The 21,813-nt window shown below is 40.9% G+C and overlaps 1 protein-coding gene across 1 annotated transcript; it reads right to left on the reverse strand.

Moving 5' to 3' along the window:
- Positions 1-55: 55 nt before the first annotated feature.
- ngfa (nerve growth factor a (beta polypeptide)) lies at positions 56-20,330 on the reverse strand. Its single transcript, XM_004558857.3, has 3 exons — positions 20,151-20,330; positions 1,634-1,741; positions 56-1,301 (listed from the first exon to the last, which is right to left on the reverse strand). Exon 3 carries the CDS (start codon positions 1,288-1,290, stop codon positions 400-402), a length of 891 nt encoding a protein of 296 aa, XP_004558914.1. The 5' UTR covers positions 1,291-1,301; positions 1,634-1,741; positions 20,151-20,330; the 3' UTR covers positions 56-399.
- Positions 20,331-21,813: the final 1,483 nt, after the last annotated feature.

Below are 21,813 nucleotides of genomic sequence, written 5' to 3' on the forward strand. Positions count from 1 at the left end.
TACTGAGGTGTTTAATAAATAACAGCATGAACAACACAAAAACAACAATAACATCAACATTAAAAGCTTGAATTCATTTTGTATATATACACATACGGTATATAATTTTATATTTGACTGTATAAACCATAAATATGACATGCAGTCCTCATAATTTAAAACAACCAGGACTTCTTTGACTGAGGTAGGGTCGGGGGGCCGAGGGGCTGGACAGATGTTCGAGTGTGTGGATGTGTGTGTTTGCATTAAGTACGTGTGTTGTTTGGATGCTTTGGTCAGTGGGGGTGTTTGTCTGGATGTGTGGGAAAGGATTACAGTATTGGCAATAAAGCTGCAGTGGCTGTTAATGAGAAATGTTTGTGCTCGGTTCATAGTCTGGTGGTCGGGCGTCCGCCTCAGTCAGTGCCCCCGTCTTCCTCCCCAAGACTTCCGGCTGAGGACGCACACACAGGCGGCATTGATGCGGATGTAACGCCAGGCTGTCTGTTCATTGAAGGTGGTGAGGGCACTTACAAAAATATGTGAGTTGGTGCAGTAGGAGTTCCAGTGGCGACTGTCGATGCCGAGACAGCCCGAGTTGCCTGATTTGGAACCTTGTTTTCCACCCCAACCCCCCGGCTTCCCTCCATTTGCGTTTCCAGAACCCCTTTGAGTAGGGGATCGACAGGTGGTCTCATAGAAGTACTGTTTCTTCACCACATTGTTGATTGTAACATTGGGCAGCACTTCCACTTCATTTCCGTACATGTCTGTGGCTTTTGTCAGGTTGCTCACCCAGGTATTCATGCTGTCACATACCGAGTACTCTCCTCGGTGCATGGTGCGTGATCCTGCTCGGCGCCTTACCCTCACCCCTCTAACTCCATCAATTTCATAGCCCTCACCTTCTAGGGCATCATGTGATGGTGGAACCTCACTGAAGACGACACGAGGTGAGAAACGGTAACGTCTCTTGGAGAAGAGCTTGGGATCCACCACTGGGATGGAGGGGTCAGGGAGGGAATCCAACGTAGAGTGCCCAACAAGAGGGCTCCTATCCTTTGCATTTAAAGCTGCCCGATGAGGCCTCTTGGTCCTGTGGTGGCTGGTCCTATGATGCTGCTTTGAAGTGTGTTCTTCAGTAAGATGGTCCCTGGCTACTGTGTGCTGTTGTCTTGCTCTGTGATTGGCTGCCGTCTGCTGTCCTACTTTGTGGTTGGGTGCCCCGGCACTCCGGGCCAATCCACCTCCCATGTTCAGTACAGCCTGGACGCCGATCAGGAGGAGCAGGACCAGTGATGACGACCTCATGGGCACACGTCCTAAACCAAACACAAACACGCAATTGAGATAATGTCACATGAATGTCTAAAGTGAAAAGTTTCACACATTTTCTAATTGAAATGCACTGAAAAATGTATGAAAGGATTGATAAATAGTTTCTAAGTGAGCAATCCACTTGGAAAATGTAACACTTTACCTTTACTGTGCATTTGTGACATCTAAGATTCAGAATCATTGACGTTGTCATTAAGGGGGCATTAGTTCTGTTCTTAGTTTGACTCTTTTGCTCTGATTCACTGAGCACTTCTTTGGTCCTGCTCAAGTATGTCTTGCTTTTTACGTGTTACTCTTGGTGAGTGTTTAAGGGTACCTGTGGAATGTGTCCAGTTGAAGTGTGAGCCCCTGTGGACTCTAGAGCCAGACTCCAATGCAGGTCGGGCCCCTCATGCCTGCCATCTGGACTCCGTGAACTACAGCTCTGCAAAAGACACACAAAAAACACACTAAATACTTGTGCAAATGTTATTTTAGTCAGATATAATACGCGTTGACATTTTCATAAATACATCTGGAGCTATCGTTTTTCAGATCAAACCAAATCAAAGGAAAAGTAATCTTAAAGGCAAACCTCCGACTCAAAAGGAGTATGTGTTTAAGTGCCCTGCAAAGGGACAAGATGGGCATAAAAGCCATTCAGAGCAATCAGGAATGTAAACATGCTTAACAAGCGGTTTCGTTTATTTAGACAGCCCCGCAAACCTGCCACCCTTTTTTTACCGACATACACAATTTATCATTACCTAACCTTATCTCATGCCGTGTACACACACTCACCATGTTTAACTTTAAGAGCTTGCGTTTTCCGTACACTGGAATGTGAGGCATTTAACACCTCATCCAGTGTTACTCGTTACATAGTGAACCTATGCACTGAAAATAGTGCCATGCATCTGTATGTGTACATGCACATAATGCTGTTTTCAAGGATCGTTTGCACAGCGTCGCGCTGTGTGTGAATACACCCACTTCCTTCCAGACAAACACCCAGCAGGTCACAGAGGTCAGTGGAAGCTGGTGTGACAGCATTACTGTTATTTTTTAAACTTGTGTCGGTGTTTCACTTTGCTTGCTTAGTGCTGGAACACAAGTTTATTAGTGTTATAAATATTTAACTTAACATGTTTTACTGCTTTGGTGTGGGAGGCGGAGCCTTTTGAAAGGAGATTAAAGAAACGAGGAAGTTAGAAAAAGCAATTAGTGATATATGATAATCTTCACAAAACAACAACAACAAAAAAGAAACCTGATTTTTTTCCGTGATATTTTACAGTTTTCTTGCAAAAACCAGTTTTGCTGTAATCCTTGCAGTGTAGCACTTATAACCAGCAGAGGTCAGTGTTGCGTCTGAACAGACCAGCGTCCACCTTTCAAACAGCTGAAAAATATCAAAATGTCACTGGCTCTGTTCCCATTAGGAATATCAGCTCAGCTAAAAGAGTTTAAATCACTCTTCAGGTATTTTCCCACAAGTCCTTGACTTTTAATGTTCTTTAAACATGTTTCTGCTGTTGGCTTTGTAAAAGGTAATGATGCAGTACTCGAGTACTGTATTCGGTGCAGTTTTGCTCTTTACTCAAATATTAACGCTACAGCTTTCCTGCGGTTAGACAAAGCTTTTCATATACTCTTGTTTTTGTGATTGTTAGCTTTTGAAAGTAGATCCACGCCCTTTACTTGTGTAAATCTTTTAATGCAGCGTTTAACAAGCATCCAATACTTTTACGCTGTGCTATTGTTACGACGTCTTCTGTTAATACTTATTCAAACACTGCCAAAAAGTCAGTTTGGCAGCTGATCAGTAAAACAATCAAGTAATCACGGATGATGGAAACAGCTATAGTTTTATAAAACATACCTACTGGTTTTGTATTGTATTTTAGCTTCAATAAACACAACCATACACACACTTAAACACCCACACCCTGCACACATGGAGCCGGACCAAACAGGCAGTGAGCTGATTGATCCAGGCTGATGTGCCGCTCACTATTTGCAAGGCCTATGGTGAAGGATCCTCATGTTAAAAATATGTGGCTTATGTTTAATGCTGGTGGAGCGTAAACACTGCAGAGCATGAGCACACAGGTCAGAGCAGAACACCTCTGACTTACAGAATTACTTCGGCACTGCATCAGAATCGGCCTGACTATCCTTCTGACCTTCTCGCACAAATACACAGAAAAACAAACACACAAGCTGGTGTTTCTCCTGAACGTTGAGCAGGATTTACATCTCCTCCCTAAACTGTTTGTTTTACGATTCTGTGTAAGCACTACTGCGTTTTACACTGGAGTTTAAAAACATCGCCCACATTGAGCCTGGAAAAAAGAATCCTAGATTTAGGATTTAGGTGCTAACACCCTACATCAAACACTAGAGAAGGAAGATCATTGCAGCAGTGATAAAAAGTAAAATGTTGTACCTTGAAGAGCAGCAAAGCTAGAAGGAGACAGTCCTGTGGCCAAGTAATGACAGAGGCATTCCAAAACCGTTAAACCACAAACCAGAGAAAGGACAGACCCTGTATGGTTCATATTTCCAGACACTACACATGCTGTATTAATACACTGGTGGATAAACAAAACCGTAGTTCAATATTCTTTTATGATTCATCCATCAATATAAGGAGCTTCCCTTTTTTCACAATAAGCTGATTGGCCAGCTTTGTAAATCAAGACCATTTTCTCTTGAGTCATCCATCACTTTCACATGCTGGGGTTCCACGCACCACATGGCACTACCTGGTCAAACCAGACTGCCAAAGTTGATGAAAGCAAGTGGAAAAGATGACATTAGTCACACAGCTGCCGGGTTGTGACCTAGAAAACTAATCATTGGGCAACAGGAAGGGAAAAAGACTTTAGAGACCACATATGTAGCCAAAGACAGTGGAAACCAGCCACGCAGTTACTGGTACTGACTTTGTAACACTTCTTTTTTTTGCTAGTCCACAAGATGATCTAATGATCAGACTACAGTTTACAGCATTACACACTCGTGTGAAACAAGAAGGCACGAGAGCATCGCCTGCCATCACTCCGGGGTTAGTTTACAGTTAGCGAGGGTGTCTTCCTGTCTGTGTGATACATTAGTTATTAGTGACATGTCCTTGTTAAAAGATATGCAGGAGCAGCGTGTCAAACAAACACACGCCGCTCTCTCAGAGCGATGACAGCGGCCATAGATTATGAGGGGGTGAGAAAGAGAGACTGACAGCGGCAGAGATAGAGGGAGGAGGAGAGAAAAGAGGCCGAGAGCAAAACAGAGAAAGGTAAACAGCTTTTCTGTGTCTTTCATCAACCCAGTGGAGCACAGTTCCTCCTGCTGTCAACCACTGGAAATAATTATCAGGCAGGATGACCGCCAGGTCAACGTGCTCTCTCCTTTAACACACATCCAAATGTTGAAGATATATTTATTTCCTCTAAAAATGTTATCAGTGTTTAAAAAATTGGACTAGTTCGTGTTCAGTCTAAACGAGTTTTGCTTTTTGGAGAAAGTTTGAAATGAAAGTCTTTTTGTCACAACTCACTGTTGTAAGAGAGTTTGAACTTTTCTCCTCACAGCGACACACTCGCCGATAACATAACGCTTCGAAATAATCCTTACACTGCTTCCATTCACGATGTTTCAGCTACAGAAGGAAAAACACGTGTCACAGTTTCGATTAGCTGCCATGTGAAACCGATACAACAACCTGCCACGAGTTGTTGTCACGTAAAATGATGTCATGCAGCGTTAAAATAACAATTAAATTACACTCCCCAAAGGTTCTCGGAAGGCTGAGTCTTTTCTTGGAAACACGTTAAAACTCCTATTTTTTGGCACAGCAAACGTGCAGCAGTCACCAAAATTAAAAGAATGTTTGGACTCTCTTACGCATTAAAAGTGTAGATTTCTTCCATATTTCAGCCGAAGCATTGTTATGAGTTATTTCACCCTCGATCAGCTGACTTCTTCTTTCTGTTTTCTCTGTGGCATTTGTGCTTTTCCTGATTTCAGTTGCTGCCAATTTAAGATTATCATCATGCTAAAAGCTTTCTCTTAAAACTGCTGTCTCACACTTATCTTACCAGTGTAACCATATTATCTTATTTATTAATTGTTTATTACTTGTTCCCAGTTTGTCACACTTTTTTCTGTCACTCTCCTGGTTTGTCAGGTTGTATCTGGTGATTCTTGATACCAGATGTGACCTTTACCTTTTAAGTTGTCTTAACTAAGCATTAGTTTTACCAATTTGTAATTCAAATTGTCTGCATAAAGCCATTTAACCTTAGAGCCATCATTTTCTCAAGTGAATTTAATTGTTTAACTTAAAATATATATTTTAACCGCCACCACCAACAGAAACAAAAACCAAACTATATTAGAGGAGTTTAATGATAGTTCAGTTTTCCATTTACTATGATGCTGCCATTTTTTAAGCCTGTGTGGCGTACTGTTCTGCACCCTTGTTCCTCACCGCCCCCTGGTCTTTATGTTAAAAAGACATTTACATGGACAACAATAGCACCTGCTGTAAATCAGACATACTTCAACCACCAAACTTTGCTGCTTTAGCCACAGGACACGGGGGGAACGAGACAGGTAGTGTCACACATGCAGGCACACATAACCTGCTAAAGTACTTTACTCGTCGCAGGGATGACAAACGATGCGAGATATGGAGAACAAAATAACATTTGGTGTGCAAAATGTGGAGCTGGCAAATGCTACAGCGTGGAAAAACAAAGTATGAGGTCTCGACATGAACTTGAATTCACTCGATCGGTTTACTATGTCCAACAATAAAATATGTAAGGGTTTAACTATGCACAGGTAACAGCACATACAACTTTAAAATGTATTCCTCTGCAAATGAGTAGCTATCAAAAGACCGAGCATTCATTTAAATGGTACTGGCAGCCATAGAGAGGCATGCTGGCAATCAGCTGAACATTTGGCTCAGTAGTTCAAAAAACATCTTAAATAAACCACAGCTTTGGGCTTTCTGCAAACATTTCAGTTACATTTGCCTGCAGTGTTAGAGGACTGTAAATGACAACGGCAGTAGGGGATGGTAATTGATAAGCAACCATCCAAAGGACAGCACCTAAATGATTCTTTATGAATATACTCTATTTTGCACAGCTGTTTTTGCCATCAGCTGTTGTAAAATAAAAGCTTCTGTATGTCTGCCGAGGGCATCTTGAGAATATCAGGGAAGAGGGGAGCCATGGTGTTGGAACTAAAGGGAACAAACTGGCAAAGAGCCAGCATCTTCATCCTGCTGTTTCGTGCTTTCTGGGTTTCTGTTTCTCTCCGTCTGTCTCTCATTTATCTGTCTCTCCATTTTTTTTTATTTTTTTGCTCCTGGAATTTGACCCAGTGTTCATCTTTACTCTCAGTTAAAAGCCAGAGGTAACTTCCTGAGTACATGGCTGTTTCTGTGCCTAACAGCAAGCAGATCTGAGCACTATAGTGCATCTTTGCAGGTGCAAAGCACAGGGTCAGACCATTATCTTCTCGTCTTTGGGGAAAATTACGCAACCATTTTCTGATAAAATCCATAGACTCTAACTGGAGAGGGTCTTTCTTCTTTCCAACTCTTGCTGAAGTCAGAGCATACATAAATGTTTTGTTATGGGATAAAATAATATATATACTGGTTCTGCTTCAGAAGCCTTAAAGTGATTGACTTTTTTATATTCACCAAACACAAGGACAACAGGATTTCTATTAGCATTTCCTGTGGAATGAATTTTTCTTGGAACTGGAATAACTGGGCTTTGTGTCCGCATATGGCTTCACTTTTACACTTTTATTAAACTACTCAAGAGAAGTAGATGTCAAAGTGTTGTGTCAAGAGGATACAAATACAAATACATACAAATAAAAGCTGACAGTGTATCCGGCAGAATATAGGCGCAATAACATACTTATGTTGACTTTAAGTCACAGCTTCCCACAATGCAACAAAGCCCCGGGGCATTTAAGGGCGACCAAAATACTGAACAACAGTTCCAAGAATCCCAGGGCTCTTCCTATACTGTTGGACCTGAAAGTCTTTGTTGCCGAAACTTCGTGCAGCAACACATTCAATTTCATCTCTTGACAACATTTGTTCCACAGTCATGTTTTATTTACGGGTAAACCTGAGACAAAGCAAAGACGTGGCTGCAGTGCGACGTCAACCGCTCCACTGTTGTCACATGATGTCTTACAGTAAGTCGAACACTGATTCATCATAATAGAAAGACTGAATCATTGTGGCGTTCGTGAAAGGAACCTAAAATATAAACAATACTTTCATTCCAGCAGTAATTTGGAAGCAAAAGCAGCAAATCGAAGCTTGTTTGTACAAACAGGGCTAAAATTTATTCCACTGTCAATGAAAATATCAGATTAATGTCAGCATGCAACAAAACTGTTTATTAATGAACAACGTGAGTGATTCGCCTGTGATACAAAGCATGAACACCAGCAGCCCTCCTCCACTTATACCTTCTAGGCTGGCTTGACTCCACTCGGTTTCCATTAGGTGAAACTTTTTCAGTACCTGCTCCTAGTAAGCTGAGTTGATATGAAAATATGACATCACCAGACGTCATGAGATGCAGATGTTTTTGTGTTTAGTGGCTGATGGTAGTATTGGTAGCAGCCCGAAACGAGAAGTTTGCCAGGAGGTCTTTGAGCTGATGGCCGATCACGGGTACCAGCACACAGTGCCAAAAACCCCTGAGAAACATGAAGTGATTGCTGGGACGAACTAAAAGGAGTGGAAGTGGTTTAATCAAATGGATGATGGCGTATATGGGCACCGACCAGCGATCAATGGGAGGGAGAGTGGCCTCGACTCTGTCACTTAAGTTCATTTAGCAATTAGTAATATGTGATCATCTAAGCAAACACTTAAGTCACAGTGGCGCCAGTGTAGAGTCAACTCTCTCTTAATGTACAATCGCCAAACTCTGCTGGACCTTCTTCTGAGAGCAAAATATGAAGCCGAAGTGTTCTCAGACCACAGCCGCTGAGGAGACAAGTACCAGACAGCTTTGAATTTGTTCAATAAGATTTAAAATCTTGGCTCACTCACTCTCTCAGCTGTCGGTGAGATGTATTAAGCAAGTTTTATAACTTTGTTTCTGACCAAACTGCTCAACTACTTTCTATAATCTTACTAAAAATGTTGGTTGTTCGATTCCAGCCGAGTTCAAGACATGACAGTTTTTTGGAAGTCACTCAAAACCTCAGTCAGAGCATCACAGTTTTGTTAGTGAAAGCCATTCTCTCCATTTTTCACCCCCTTTCTTTCTCTCCACATAATGGGCCCATCCCCAATCAACCCACCCTCTCCCTGCACTGGACCAGTGGACGTGGGAGGCTGATCCTCCAAGCCTTGAAGTCAGGATGAACACAATGATTAACATGTTTTCCAGAACCCTAGTTTTTATGACCTTGACATTCAACAATCTTCTCGTGACAAGTGTTTAATCTTTTGGCTCGGCTCTGGTAATAACTCCCCCTTCCTGGTGAGCATCTAAAAATCCCACAGCAGCACAGAGACATGAGGAGGGCCAGAGGCAAGAATGCCTGTCTGGCCACAGACAGCGATGAAGACAGAAGGATGGAGAGGAAGGAATCAGATACATCAAGGGATAGGGAGAGGCAGCAATATTGGAGGGCGGGATGCATATGGGCAATAAGATATCTAGAGAATTACACACATAAAGGAGCATGTGAGAAGCAAAGTAAGGAAGGACAAGTTTATAGTGGAACAGACACTGAGACAAAGAAGAGTTCAAGGACAGGGTCAGAGGGAGGAAATAAAGGCAATGGGGAGTTACAAAGCATTCAAAAGAAAGGAAAACGTGGAGTTTCATCACTTTGTGTCTTCTCTCAATAGCTTTAACAGAAAACCAGCAGTTTCAGGCTTGAGTTAGATCATATTGTAGCTTTATTGTTAGAGTAAAACTCAAACACCATTTATGCAGAGTTTCACTCATGCTGTTACTCGTCCAGTTGGGGAACGTGTATTATCTAATCAAAATGGCAAAGAGTGGTTTAGGATTAAAAAATTCTCTGACTTGATCCATCTTCCAATATGAATATTTGTAATATCAATACAAACACATGCACCGTTGGAAGATGTATTTGTCCCTTTTCTGATTTTTGCTTTGTTACATATGTGTTCACTATATTTGAGTTAACTAGACTAAAATCCAGTGATCTAAAGAAACTCAAGAACAGCTGAGAAAAGGTTACAAAGTCATTTCGAAGGCTTTGGAACTCCAGTGAAACGCGGTGAGCGCCATTATCTATAAATGGAGAAAACGTGGAACAGTGGTGAACAGCACTCACAGTTAGTGTTAATGATTTATGGATAAGAAGAACAAAGAAAAAGGCACAAAAATTTGGGTAAATATTTGGAGGTCCGTCTTGTCTGTGGACTGGCAAACTCAAAATTTGAACTTTTCGCACTATTTCGGTCTGGTGTGAAACTAACACAGCATTTCATAAAAAGAACATCATACCCACCGTCAGACATGGACCTGAATGACTTGCCATTAATGATGGAACTATGAACTCTTCCAGTAAATCTTGAAGGAGAATATCCATCAGTTTATGCTCTAAAGTTTAAGTGCACTTTGCTTATGCTGCAGGATAATGATTCGAAACACACCAATAAATTCACGTCTGTATAGTTGAAAACCCTCTAATGTGATGGAATTAAAACAACTGTGCAAAGAAGTGGGCCAAAATTCCCCCACCGTGATGCAAAAGACTTATTGCCACTTATCACATATGCTTAAATGCTGTTCTTGCTGCCAAGGGTGGCACAACTAGTTATTAGCTTTATGGGGAAATTACTTTTTCACATAGGGCCATGTAGGTGTGGACAGCTTTTTTTCCTTCAGTAAATGAAATCATCATTTATCTTTACTTTTAATGAATTGAAACATTTAAATGTGACAAATATGAAAAAGAGTAAGAAATCAAGAAGGGGAAAAAAAACTTAGTCAGTATACTTCAAAGAAACTGAAGTATACTGACTTGTTATTATTCAAAGGCTGCATAGGGAGAGAGCAGGCTAAACTGGTTAGTTTTCAGGATTGCGGTGAAGTTTACAGTAATATATTATTGTGGCACTTACAATATAAAGCGCCTTGAGACAACTGTTGTTGTAATTTGGCGCTGCATGAATAAAATTGAACTGAACTGAATCGAATGTGCGGAGCAGCTGTGATGTTCATGGACAGTGTTATGTTACATCAAGGTTGCACAAATCAAATTAAATTTAAGGTGATGTTTTTGATTAGATTAACTCACTGAATTCTGCCTTTATACTAGATCTATGCTGTCAAAGCTGGAGAATCAGCGACGATGGCTCTTATAAGATCTGCTTATATCTTAATAATTCATTTGGCCGATCACAACATAAAACACCAGCACAGGTCAGCTGATCACAAAATGTACACAAAATGTATTTCTAAGTTTTTCATTTTCCCACGCTCTACCACTTCAACCAACGTCACCTGCCAAATCCCACTTTAACCCCTGGCTATACTTACTTGAAGAAGCAAAATCATCCATCTACAATAAATGCAACAGCAAGTAGAGTCATTTATTCGATTTCCTTTGGTTGCCTTTACTTGTGTCCTTCATAACATTATGTTCAAGGTGAGTATATTCATTAGAATTGGTATTTAAGTTTAAATAAATTGTGTATTCCCTTATATTAATATTATTTTTGTATGATACTATTATGGCATTAGATTCAGTGAGCTGGTAGCAATGTCCTCCAAAGCTTGATTACACTCCAGAGCCTGTACTTCAACACTTCTACTTGAGTAAAGAAGTTGAATCTTAGTGCTCAAACCTTTAGCAGAGTATTTTTAACAGCAGTATCTGAGGAGACAAATGTGTGTAATTTTGCCACCTCATGGTATTGTAAACAAATCAGCAGCTGAGCAACCCCCGAGTGAGTCATCCAGGTAGATTTCAGCGCAACGTAAAGTGAAACATGGGCGTAAATAGACAGATGTGCTTGCTAAGAGACTAAAACTTTCCACCGTTTATGTTGCGGTCTGTCTGTCGCCATGAGCACGGGTGTGGTCACGCAAGACTGAGTATATGCTATGTCAAACATTAAGATATGCACGCAAGATTTTCTCTAAATATTCTTAATTGAATTTGGTAATGGTAGCATATACGACACAGGAAACACAACTAGTTCTCACGTTTGACAGACAGCTAAAAGGAAACTTTAATACATGGAAAGTAGTTCTGGTTGCATCCCTTCATGACGCTTCAAATTAATTCAAATTAATTTTAAAACATAGTCAACAAATACAGAGGAAACAGTCTGAAAGGCTGGCTGAATAGTTTTACCTTCCACTTCTTTCTCATAATACTTTTTAGATTTAACTGATTAATTGCTTTTGTTTTTGGGGTCTAGGGCGAAGTGTTAACCAATATTGCTCCATGACGCTAAAGAAGCAAAATATGCAAAAATTACCCTAATGGTTGTGTTATATTTTATAGATTTTAATAAAAAGGCAATATTGAAACAATTTAGGTGTCACGGTTTGCCGGGGCAAGCCGTGTGGAGTTGGAGAAAGGACCCAAAAGGCGGCAGCTCTGGTGCAGGTGAGTATTTATTTACAGGAGTGGGTACAAACAGCAATGGTGGGTGAACATGAAACCGGAAACCTAAACTGGGGAAACTAACAACACAAACCAGAAACGAAGATGCAGGGAGGTCCGAGGAAATACATACGGGGAGACGAGGGGAAACAACACAGACAAACCAGCAACTAAGACAGAAAACACAACTTAAATACACTCAGAGAACACAGGGAGATTACACACAGGTGGGAAACACAGCTGGGAGTGATTAACATGACGAGACTAGGGAGGCAAACTGAAAACACTCACATAAGACGCAGACCTTCACAATAAAACAGGAACTTACACATGAAAGGACACAAACTAAGAAACGCGGACTAGATACAGGAACACACGGGCAGAACAGAGTAAACACTAACCAGAGGAAGAACAGAACCAAAATCGAAGAGAAAACACAAAAGGACCCAGGATCATGACATTAGGTCCCAGTCACACAGGCCTAGAGACTGGTTGGCAAGTGCTTGGCAACCACCAGTTGCTAGGGAAATTCCCTGATCATTTGTGAATGGTTCCTGTCACTGTGAAATCAACTGCTAAGCCCCATATACACACACCTAAATTTATATTTTCTGACTCATTGGAGAGCGTTTGTGGGAGGTTGCTTGTAGTCTGCAGGTGAAATTGTTCCCAAAGTTGTATATGGAACAAAAACCTCCATGTGAAACTGTTAGCAAAGCAGTCAAAAGCACTCTCTTTGAGACTAATTTCACCCAGCAACCCCCAGCAACCACTAGGGATGGGTACCGGTATCGGTTCTGTCATAAACTGTAGTAACCAGACCGAAAAGCAGCGCACATTTCGGTGCTTTATTTCGGTGCTTTTTTTCCCTGAGCTGTGATACACTTCTAGCCAATCATTTTACGTTTCCGAGCGTAGTAGGCGGGTCCAGGTACGTACGTTCTTTTAGAGCAGAGCTACAGATTAAAAATGCCCAAAGCGAAGCGGTCAAAGTCTGGCTGTACTTCACAGCAAAAGAGCAAACTCAGCAGCAACAAGTGCTCTAAGCTGATACTGTGATACTGTCAAAGGAGGCAACACCAAGAATCCAATGAAACACCTGGCGACGCATAGCGTTTTTTTAAAAGCCGAGAAATGCGCCGTATTTGATAGCTTGCTGCGAGACCTCACACCGAGTGCATCTACTGCGGGTGTGGTGCCTGTTATCAGACCCGGAGTTAGCAACATCCCCCAAAAACCCGAAGAAGAGAGTCCTGGCCCCTAGCCCTGCCAGTGTAGCAGAAATGATGATGATGCAGCAGCAGCTGTTCTTCTCTGCGTGAGTAGTTTAATGTTGTTCGTGTGTAATTTACGTTGAGTAGGCTAACCACGTTATTACATTAATGCATGTAAGGTGAACTAACAAACACCGTCGTAGTTACATGCGGCTGTCTTCTTGTTTGATGGCAGATACTCCCTTCACCCTGGACAAAAAGGCTAAAATGACCAAAGAAAAAGTGGAAAACAGTTAAACATGAGAGGTTTTTAGACAAAATTGGTGTTTTTTCCATCGATTAAGCACTGCTGCCAGCCAAGAGTGATGCCATATATGCCCCATAGCTGCAGAAAAGGCTAACATTGTTATCTTTTTACAAAAAAACAGCTGAACATGAGAGGTTTTAGGACCAATTTTGTGTTCTCCATTCTTTAAGCACTGGTTTGAGCACCGTTTAAGCACCGGCACCGTTTCAAAAGTACCGGTTTGGCACCGGTATCGGATAAAACCTAAACGATACCCATCCCTAGCAACCACACGCCAAACAGTAAAGAAATACAGGTTATTCTCAAGAAGTTGCCAGAGGGTTGTTGACTGGTGACTCTTAATCAAAAACTTTGTGGTAACAATGGCAGAAAGTTCACAACCCAACTCACCTCAAAAGACAGCAATAATATAATAATAAGGAAAAAACTGGCCCCACTTTTTTGAAAGCAGCGCTCACTCTGGGTTTGGTAAATATGCATTAGGTTGGGGTTTGTTTTTTTTAAATTTGGGAGCTATGGTTTTATTCTTAACCGATAACTGCTATACGCCTGGTCCAGTGGAACAGACAGCCAGTGAACAGCAGCTTATAAAGGTTCACTCACTGCATGAAAAACACAGTGCTGTTAGTTTCTGATTCAATCTTTAATAATCTTATTAACATCTCAGTCTGTGATATATGTAACATTGTGGGGCAATTAGGGAAACTAGGTGATTTTTGGAAGCCTGTCTGCAAGGCATGAGAACTACCATCCATCTGTGCTCTAGTGTTTGTGCTAAAATGCTAAAATTGTTAAAAAGCACATTCCTGTCTGTTGTAATGGCAGGCACTCAGACTGGGCCGGTTTTAAAAGAAATCTGTGGCTATTTCTAATGTTTCTTATTCTTATCTAGTAAGGCTGCAGCATTAACTTTTAAACGTGTTTATGACGCACAATCATACATGAAACAGATACTTTCACATTAAGTCAGACTGAAAGACATTAGTGGATGTCTGAAGGAGGCATAAGTGCTGTATATTGTTAATGCATCCAAAAAAAGTCAAATTTGAGGCTGAACTTTGCCAGCTTTATGAAAACCAGGATACCCAGCTTCGTCTCTAGTTAACCAAACAACACTGATTACTGCAGTCCATGTTGTTGCACTCTTATAGACAGGCTTGTCAGAAGTGCACTGAATCTGCTCAAGATTGTACAAAGAATCTTGTTTTTGTCCCTCCCAGTGTTTGTTTGATTGTACCATAATACCTCTTACTAAAGATTTGACCGAACCAGTTTCTATTCTGTGTGGTCTCCACATCGTGCTGTCATCACTCTCTCTCTCTGCTTCTATGTCTCTCACTCTCCCTATCTCCCTTTTCATATCTCCCTCCTTTCCTGACCCTCCCACACTTTTCCCCTCTGGCTGATGTCTAACACCTGTCTGCATGGGACCTCCCAGGCCCATCCTCTGTCTGTTAGCAGCATGCCATGTTCACTGTGTGAGCAGAGCTCTGGTGAAAGAGTAAGTGGCTACTTTCCAGCACAGCTCTATGTGTGTGTATGTTTTTTTTTTGCATGTAAGTGACTTGGAACAGGAGTTTAGATAAATGAATATTTACTATGGAGCTTAATACAAGGCTTAAAAGAGAATCTAGCAGAGAGAAATTGCTGCCTGCAGCGTCATACTCCCCAAAAGTCCTGAGGACTCACCATTAATCCGTGAGTTTTAACTGCAACAAAACTCGATGACAGATAAAACGGATAGTTTGGAGGAGAGAAAATTGCTTGTAAAGTCCTTGATGTATTGGTATTTTGCAGGATCCTGTCTGGCTGAAACAACTATATGTAGAACAACACCTTGTTAACTCCTGCTGGCTGTGCAGGAGGCTAATCTGTTACGACTAGCCAGTGGCTCATCCTCATGCATTCTGTGCATTCTGAAATCGGCAGAATCAAAATGAGTGCATAATGAGAGGCTTCGCTTGTATCCTTGGGGCTAAGGCGTGTCTATGTGTTTGAAGGGTATCCAACACAAACATGTATACATGCACATGTACACACATGCGCTTTGTGAATACTCATTGACAAACCCCATTCTCCCACTGCTGGGCTTGGTGTCCGTTACTATTACACTCTGTATTGTGATAGCTTCTGATAGCCAGGTGAGAAAATTGTATCACTTTAAAATTTATAAGAAGAGATGTTTGTGTAGAGTAAAAAAAAGAACATTGTTACAAAAAAAGGTCTATTGTGAACTATCAGGCTATTTTCACGAGGCTTTTGTACTGAATCTAAATATTTGAGGAGACCAAGTATTTTGTTCTGTTGATGGCAACAAGAGCAAGTTTCATGTCCAGACAAGCTATAGTTAAACTACCAATTGGGTTAAAGGCAAAGGAAAGTGAGAGTGAGACAGTGTCATCACGTTAATCCAAATGTACACACACATCTAACGAGGAGTTGCAGTGAAACAATTCACAACATCAGACAAACACAAAGTCAACAGATTAAGACCACAACACTGTTATTATAGCTGTAAGAAAGGCCATTTTTCAGCTACTGTGTTTGTGCTGCGTGCACATGCATGAAACCAGAGTAAGCCATAGCTAAAAGTCACAGAGGCATTTATGTGGAATGAGCAGGCATGTCAGTACATTTAGATGTATTTTTTGTAGGCATATATAGTACTATGCACACAATAGAGATAGAAATAAGATCAGAGCACACAGACATAACCCTTTGATGCAGCACCTGTCAAAATCAGATCTTCAACACAGAATTGCAACTGGATTCAGTTTTCATCTGTGGAAAAGTCCGGAAGCGTGTTTGTGTGCAGCGCAAAGGGGCAGAAAACCAGGTCCATATAAAGAATCCTGCACATGTTTGACAAGAGCCCTGTTCAAATCCAGTAAGTTACAAATGTCAAACAATGTTAGCTGAGATTTCTGTTGAACACGTTTCCTTCCAAACATTGTGAGAAGATGTTTGTAAAAGAGATGTCAACAAGAATTACAGCAGAAAGCTGATGTTACATTTCCGATATTTTATATATATATTTTTTGTCTGTTCTGCTCAGAGCTCCTTCGGGATTCTGACCTGCAGTGGCCTCCAGATCCCGCTTTTCCTACACAAGCACAGAGGTATAACCTCCAACTCTGACCTTTTACCTTTCCCACTGATTTCATACAGACCCTTCGACTAGTTTACTTTACGCCAGATGTTCTCACCCGACTTTGTGTATTGACCCAAAAGATAACCAGCGCCCTGGGTTTACATTCTGACCCATGAACTATCGAGAAAGAGGGATGCTTCCTTCTGCTTTATCGAGCGTAACCATCACTCATAGAGAAAGAAACGAGATTCCTTCACCTAATAAATTTTAGTTATTAGATTCATTTTTTAAAGTCAAAGTTTGACTTAAACAGTTTTAACAAAACCTACACCTTAAAACTACTAGTTTACTAAATTGTAAAATTATGGTAAAATAATCAAATAAGCCTTTATATCAAGAAATCTCATCTTCACATCACCAATGATATATTTTCACCACACTGTAGCACATAAGGATTTAGAATACGCACAATATTACTAATTTTACTACCTGTTGTGTAATGCTATGAAAAGTGTTACTCTAAAGGATGCATGAAGAATCATGAAGCATGGAAAAGGCTTGCAAAGCAATTCAGAGGCTGATCAGGTGTGCAGATAATGCTTGTGGGCAGGTGTAAATGCAGGTATTTGAAAATCTCTACCTGTCACTAATTGGGCAATTAACTACTGAGGATTATTAAGGATTGTGATTATTCTGCCTCCAGCTTTTGTGGTCTGATAAGACATTATCATCCAGTGTGAAGAAACCTTTAAATATTCTGTTGCCAACTGGCACCGCCCCGTTTTTTCTAGTTCTGCAAGTAGTACTTGAGTGTAATCTGGTGATACGGTATTTTTACTGAAGTAGCATGAAGCTGTGGGTTTTAAAACGTCACCTAAATTGCGTCACATGACTCCCATCCTATATTAGCCTGCAGATTACTGCATGAATAATCCTAATGTTTGGCACACAGTTTAGTCACATTAATAATCAAAGTGCAACTGATAATTTAAATAAAGATTTCCATCAAAAGAGATATAATAAAAATTTTCATTGTTCATTGAAAACCCAACTAAAATTATGTTTATTTTATGGTGTTTGCAAATCTGGAGTCACTTTAAGAGCTGTTTGTCGCTGGCCTCGGGTTAAAGAATCAAAGATAAACTGACAGTACAGGTGTGCTGTCACAGCCTCTCCCTTGCCCAGGTGTCCTATACAACCATTCAGTCTAGACAGCCCACATCATCTCCTCCTTTATGTGTTTCAGGGGTGGATCCTGTTCTTGTCAAAATCCGAGTGACTGCAGATTCAGATTATGTCACTTGTCCACATAGCAAGCAGAGCAACAAGCTGTCAGTGGTGTTTGAGTCTTAAACTGACAAAATGATAAAAATGCAGCATGTAGAACAAGAAGGGATAAATGTATTACGCTGGTCTGTAACTTTAAAAAGGTCAACACGGTTATTTTTTTTTCTGGGTAAATAGCTGTGACATAAAAACACTCTACAGTATGTTTCCTTATGGCCATTCTTTGCTGCACATGAATATGTTCCTCTTCACTGTTTAAGTAGTTTAATACTTGTTCATTTGTAAAGAGTTACTCTGTTACGCTCTCCCTCCCACACACACACACACACACACACACACACACACACACACACACACACACACACACACACACACACACATACACACACACACACACACACACACACACACTAATGCACACATACACAACTGCACACACTGGTGCTAACATAGGGAAAGCTGTAACTCAGCTTCAAAGGGAAACCTGAGAGGGTCATGAATAATCACAGACATCTTTGTCTGCGGGGGAAAACAGCACTGTCCATCTGCCCTCCATACATATACGAACGGTAGTTCATATGGCTTAAGTTGTTTTTAGCATTGGCATTGGATGCATTGCTAGGTTTGAAAGATTTACAGGGTAAAACCATTTCTGTTTCAATTGCAAACACAGTTACACACAGGAAAACCTTTTGTTTTCTAATTATTAGAGAAAAAAAAGGTAAAAGCAAAAAGAGAGATATGTCATAAATTGGACTTTTACAAATTTAGCAAGTGTCCAGGTCGGTCTGCATAGATGGCAGACCGGCAGCTAGGTCAACAAGGCGTACTCTAGATATAATCAGTAATAACAGTTACTGTGATTTCCCTTTCAGAAAAAGAACCTGTTTTGCTTGAGAAAACGCATTTCAGACCTGAAGTTTGACTACGGCCTATCTTATTTTTATTTTTAACTTACAAAACATTCATTTTAACTAAGCCTTGGCTGACTCCTCCTGCGTTAACCATAAAGAAGAGCATGTCATGTAGGATATATAGTCAGGTTGCTGCAGCACTTTGCCAACAGAGGGCCAACAGAGAGGAGATGAAGGCAATCACATCCCCTCCAGTAACATCAGCCATTTACTTATAACTTCACTGTTTTTAAAGAAACTTTACTTCTTTACTCGTTCCAATCTGCAGTAACCTCAGCTGTTTTTATTTTATTATCTAACACAAAGGTGCATAAATACAGTACACTGCTGCTGAAGCAGATAATACAGGTACGTTGGTGGGTGACAAAACATAACACCTATCTATATGATACCTATATTGATATATCAATGTTGATATTTGGTGATTTTATGGACCACAACCAAACAGCATCCTCGGCACATTATATTAGAACCAATGAATGTGTTTTTCACAGAGAGCCACACGTATATGACAAAGGTGAAGCCTTTAGTGACACTGTTGATTTGCTTTATGTTTGTTTGTGTGTGTAATCTTTGGCTCACTGTGACATTCCTCTCCTGTCAAACCCCGAAAGGAATTCCCTCGTAGGAGTGGCAGGCGTGAGGTCTGTGTTTAGCACCCACGCTTGCTTGCATATACACACACACGCACGCATACACAACACAATTTTAAAAATTTAGTTTAAAGAGTTGAAAAAATGATTAGTAGCACACCTTATAAACAACAAGCCCCACCCAGGTGTGAGGACACCCTCAACATGCTTCATATTGGACACTGGAGCTCATCAGAATCTGCAAGTCTTTTGAGAATTGTGTAACATGAGTGGAGAGAACGACAGATAGAAAAAAGAGAAAGAGACAGAGAGAGAGGGAGAAAAAGAAAAGGTAACCTGATGTCCCAGGAGTTTTCTGAACAGTAAACGGGTTCCCATTGAAGTTTGAAGAACCCCCTTTTTTTCTACTCCTCACCTCTATTCTCTCCTTCTTTCTACACCCTGTCCTCCTCCGTTTGATCTTTGCATCTGCAAATACCTGAAAAACCTCTGTACCCGGCTCACAACATTAAAATGACATAGAAATGCAATCATCAGCAACATTATCTCAGTAAACTTTTAATAGTGCCTCATGTATGTTGCAGTCAGCTGAAATCCCCCCTCTCTATAGAAAAGTGGCTGCTGCTGTTCTCAATCTCAATTTAGAGGCTCAACTTACATTTAACAACATGCTCTCAGAGTTTCTGTAATAGATTCTGCTTCTGTGCCATGTGTGGATACACGCCCCGCATATTTACAGTGTTTAATAAAAAGAAAAACAAAGCAAAAAAAAAAAAGCAAGGTAGGACTCACCACCCTTTAATGCTCCTTTTTCTTTCTCCCCACTGAGTAAAAACTTCCACAGAAAGTCTGCTATATTCCACCTCACTCTCTCCAGGCCTGGGGAAGAATTGCCCCAAACTCAAAATCCCGCTCCTACTTTTAAAGCTGTGAATCCAGGTCTTGGGCCATCCACTTCTGTCTGTCTCCCTCCCACACTCTTTGGGAAATGGACTGCTCTAAAAGTTTACAGTCCCAAAGCTTCTCCTCCCTGCTGTTTGGCTCACAGCAGGTCCTAGTGCCTACCCTATCCACGTGCGTCTGTGACAGAAAAAAGTGGCACTTTTAATAAATGTTCAATAGTGACATTCATTTTTTCTTTTCTCCGTTCATCCATGTGTGTATAAAACAGTGGAAAAAGCCTCCATTTGATTCAGACAGTTCATGTGACAGTTGAAGTCATATGTAAGGTCAGGAGGGCCATTGATTGCCGTTATTGTTCCACTATATGAGTCATTTCTTGCTACTTCTAGCCGCACAGACTCTAAAATATATCATTAGTAGTGCAGCATAGTTATGGAGGCCAGCTAGGGTAAATAACTCATTAACTCTTTTAGGGATGTTGTAAAATCCCTGTCTTTAAAAGCTGACTGCGCAAATAGTCGCAGGCTTCTGCTGTCCAACCCTAGAAAATGTGCACAGTTCAGTGAAATTCATGGACTAATACTAATAAAACTTTGATGGTCTGTTGCAACAAGGAATTCATGTCTGTTACTTTTCAGTCGAAGAAAAGACGGGAAATACGGCAGCGTAAAACTAAACACCAAACGCACAGGTCCCATCAACCACGCCCTGCATTCATCAGGCCCCTCCAGGCTCCTGTATCACAACAGTCTCTTTGATATTTCTGTTCTTTCCTGGTTTATCCATATTTGTTTTCCCATTTTATGGTTTTCCCTTCTCAGCCTCTATCTGGTTGTACGTAATTTTTCTTTTTCACAGCTTCTCTCTGACCTGAACCATATCATTGTCAGAGCCCCTGGCACTGAGCAGAAAGACATCCTACCCATCTCCTGACAGACCTAGAGAGGAAAAATGAGGGAACTGAAGGATTGTGTGTCAGTGTTATTTCTTTTTCTTCCTCTTGGGAAAATGAAATTCCTTTAGTTTCAGAAGAAAAGCTGGTGCTATTTTAGTGTTAATGAGAAATCTATATTGGTTGCAAATGGGGCCTAGAAGAAAAAACACAGGTGAAAATTTGAGAAGGGTCTCTCTCTGCTCAAGAATTTTGACCCCCTACTGTTGAGTTCAGGCCCAAGTGGGCATTTCCCCAAAGGTGGCAAAGCTCTTTTTGAGCTTTTTGTAAGTTGTGTATGTGTGAAGGTTTTTGTAACTGTCAAAACTGCCTGAGCCGTGGTTATCGAGACTCTAAAGGGGGAGACTCCAGACAGCAAACTATTGAACTACGCCCCACTCTGGGGTTGGTTAGGTGTGAAAAATGCTAAGGAGGGGTGACTATGGCTGCTATGGTGGAGCGGCGGTCAACAGTGCCTCCATATAAGAGTTTAAACCTTAGGTTTACATGATTTAAACTATTTAAAGTATACCTATTATGCTTTCATACAATTTAAAAGTCCAATAACAAGGCACGCAGCTGTTGTTTTTCTTCTTCATCATAGGTAAGCCTTATTGAGAT

This window comes from Maylandia zebra, linkage group LG20 (genome assembly GCF_041146795.1).
Source record: "Maylandia zebra isolate NMK-2024a linkage group LG20, Mzebra_GT3a, whole genome shotgun sequence".
Taxonomy (NCBI): domain Eukaryota; kingdom Metazoa; phylum Chordata; class Actinopteri; order Cichliformes; family Cichlidae; genus Maylandia; species Maylandia zebra.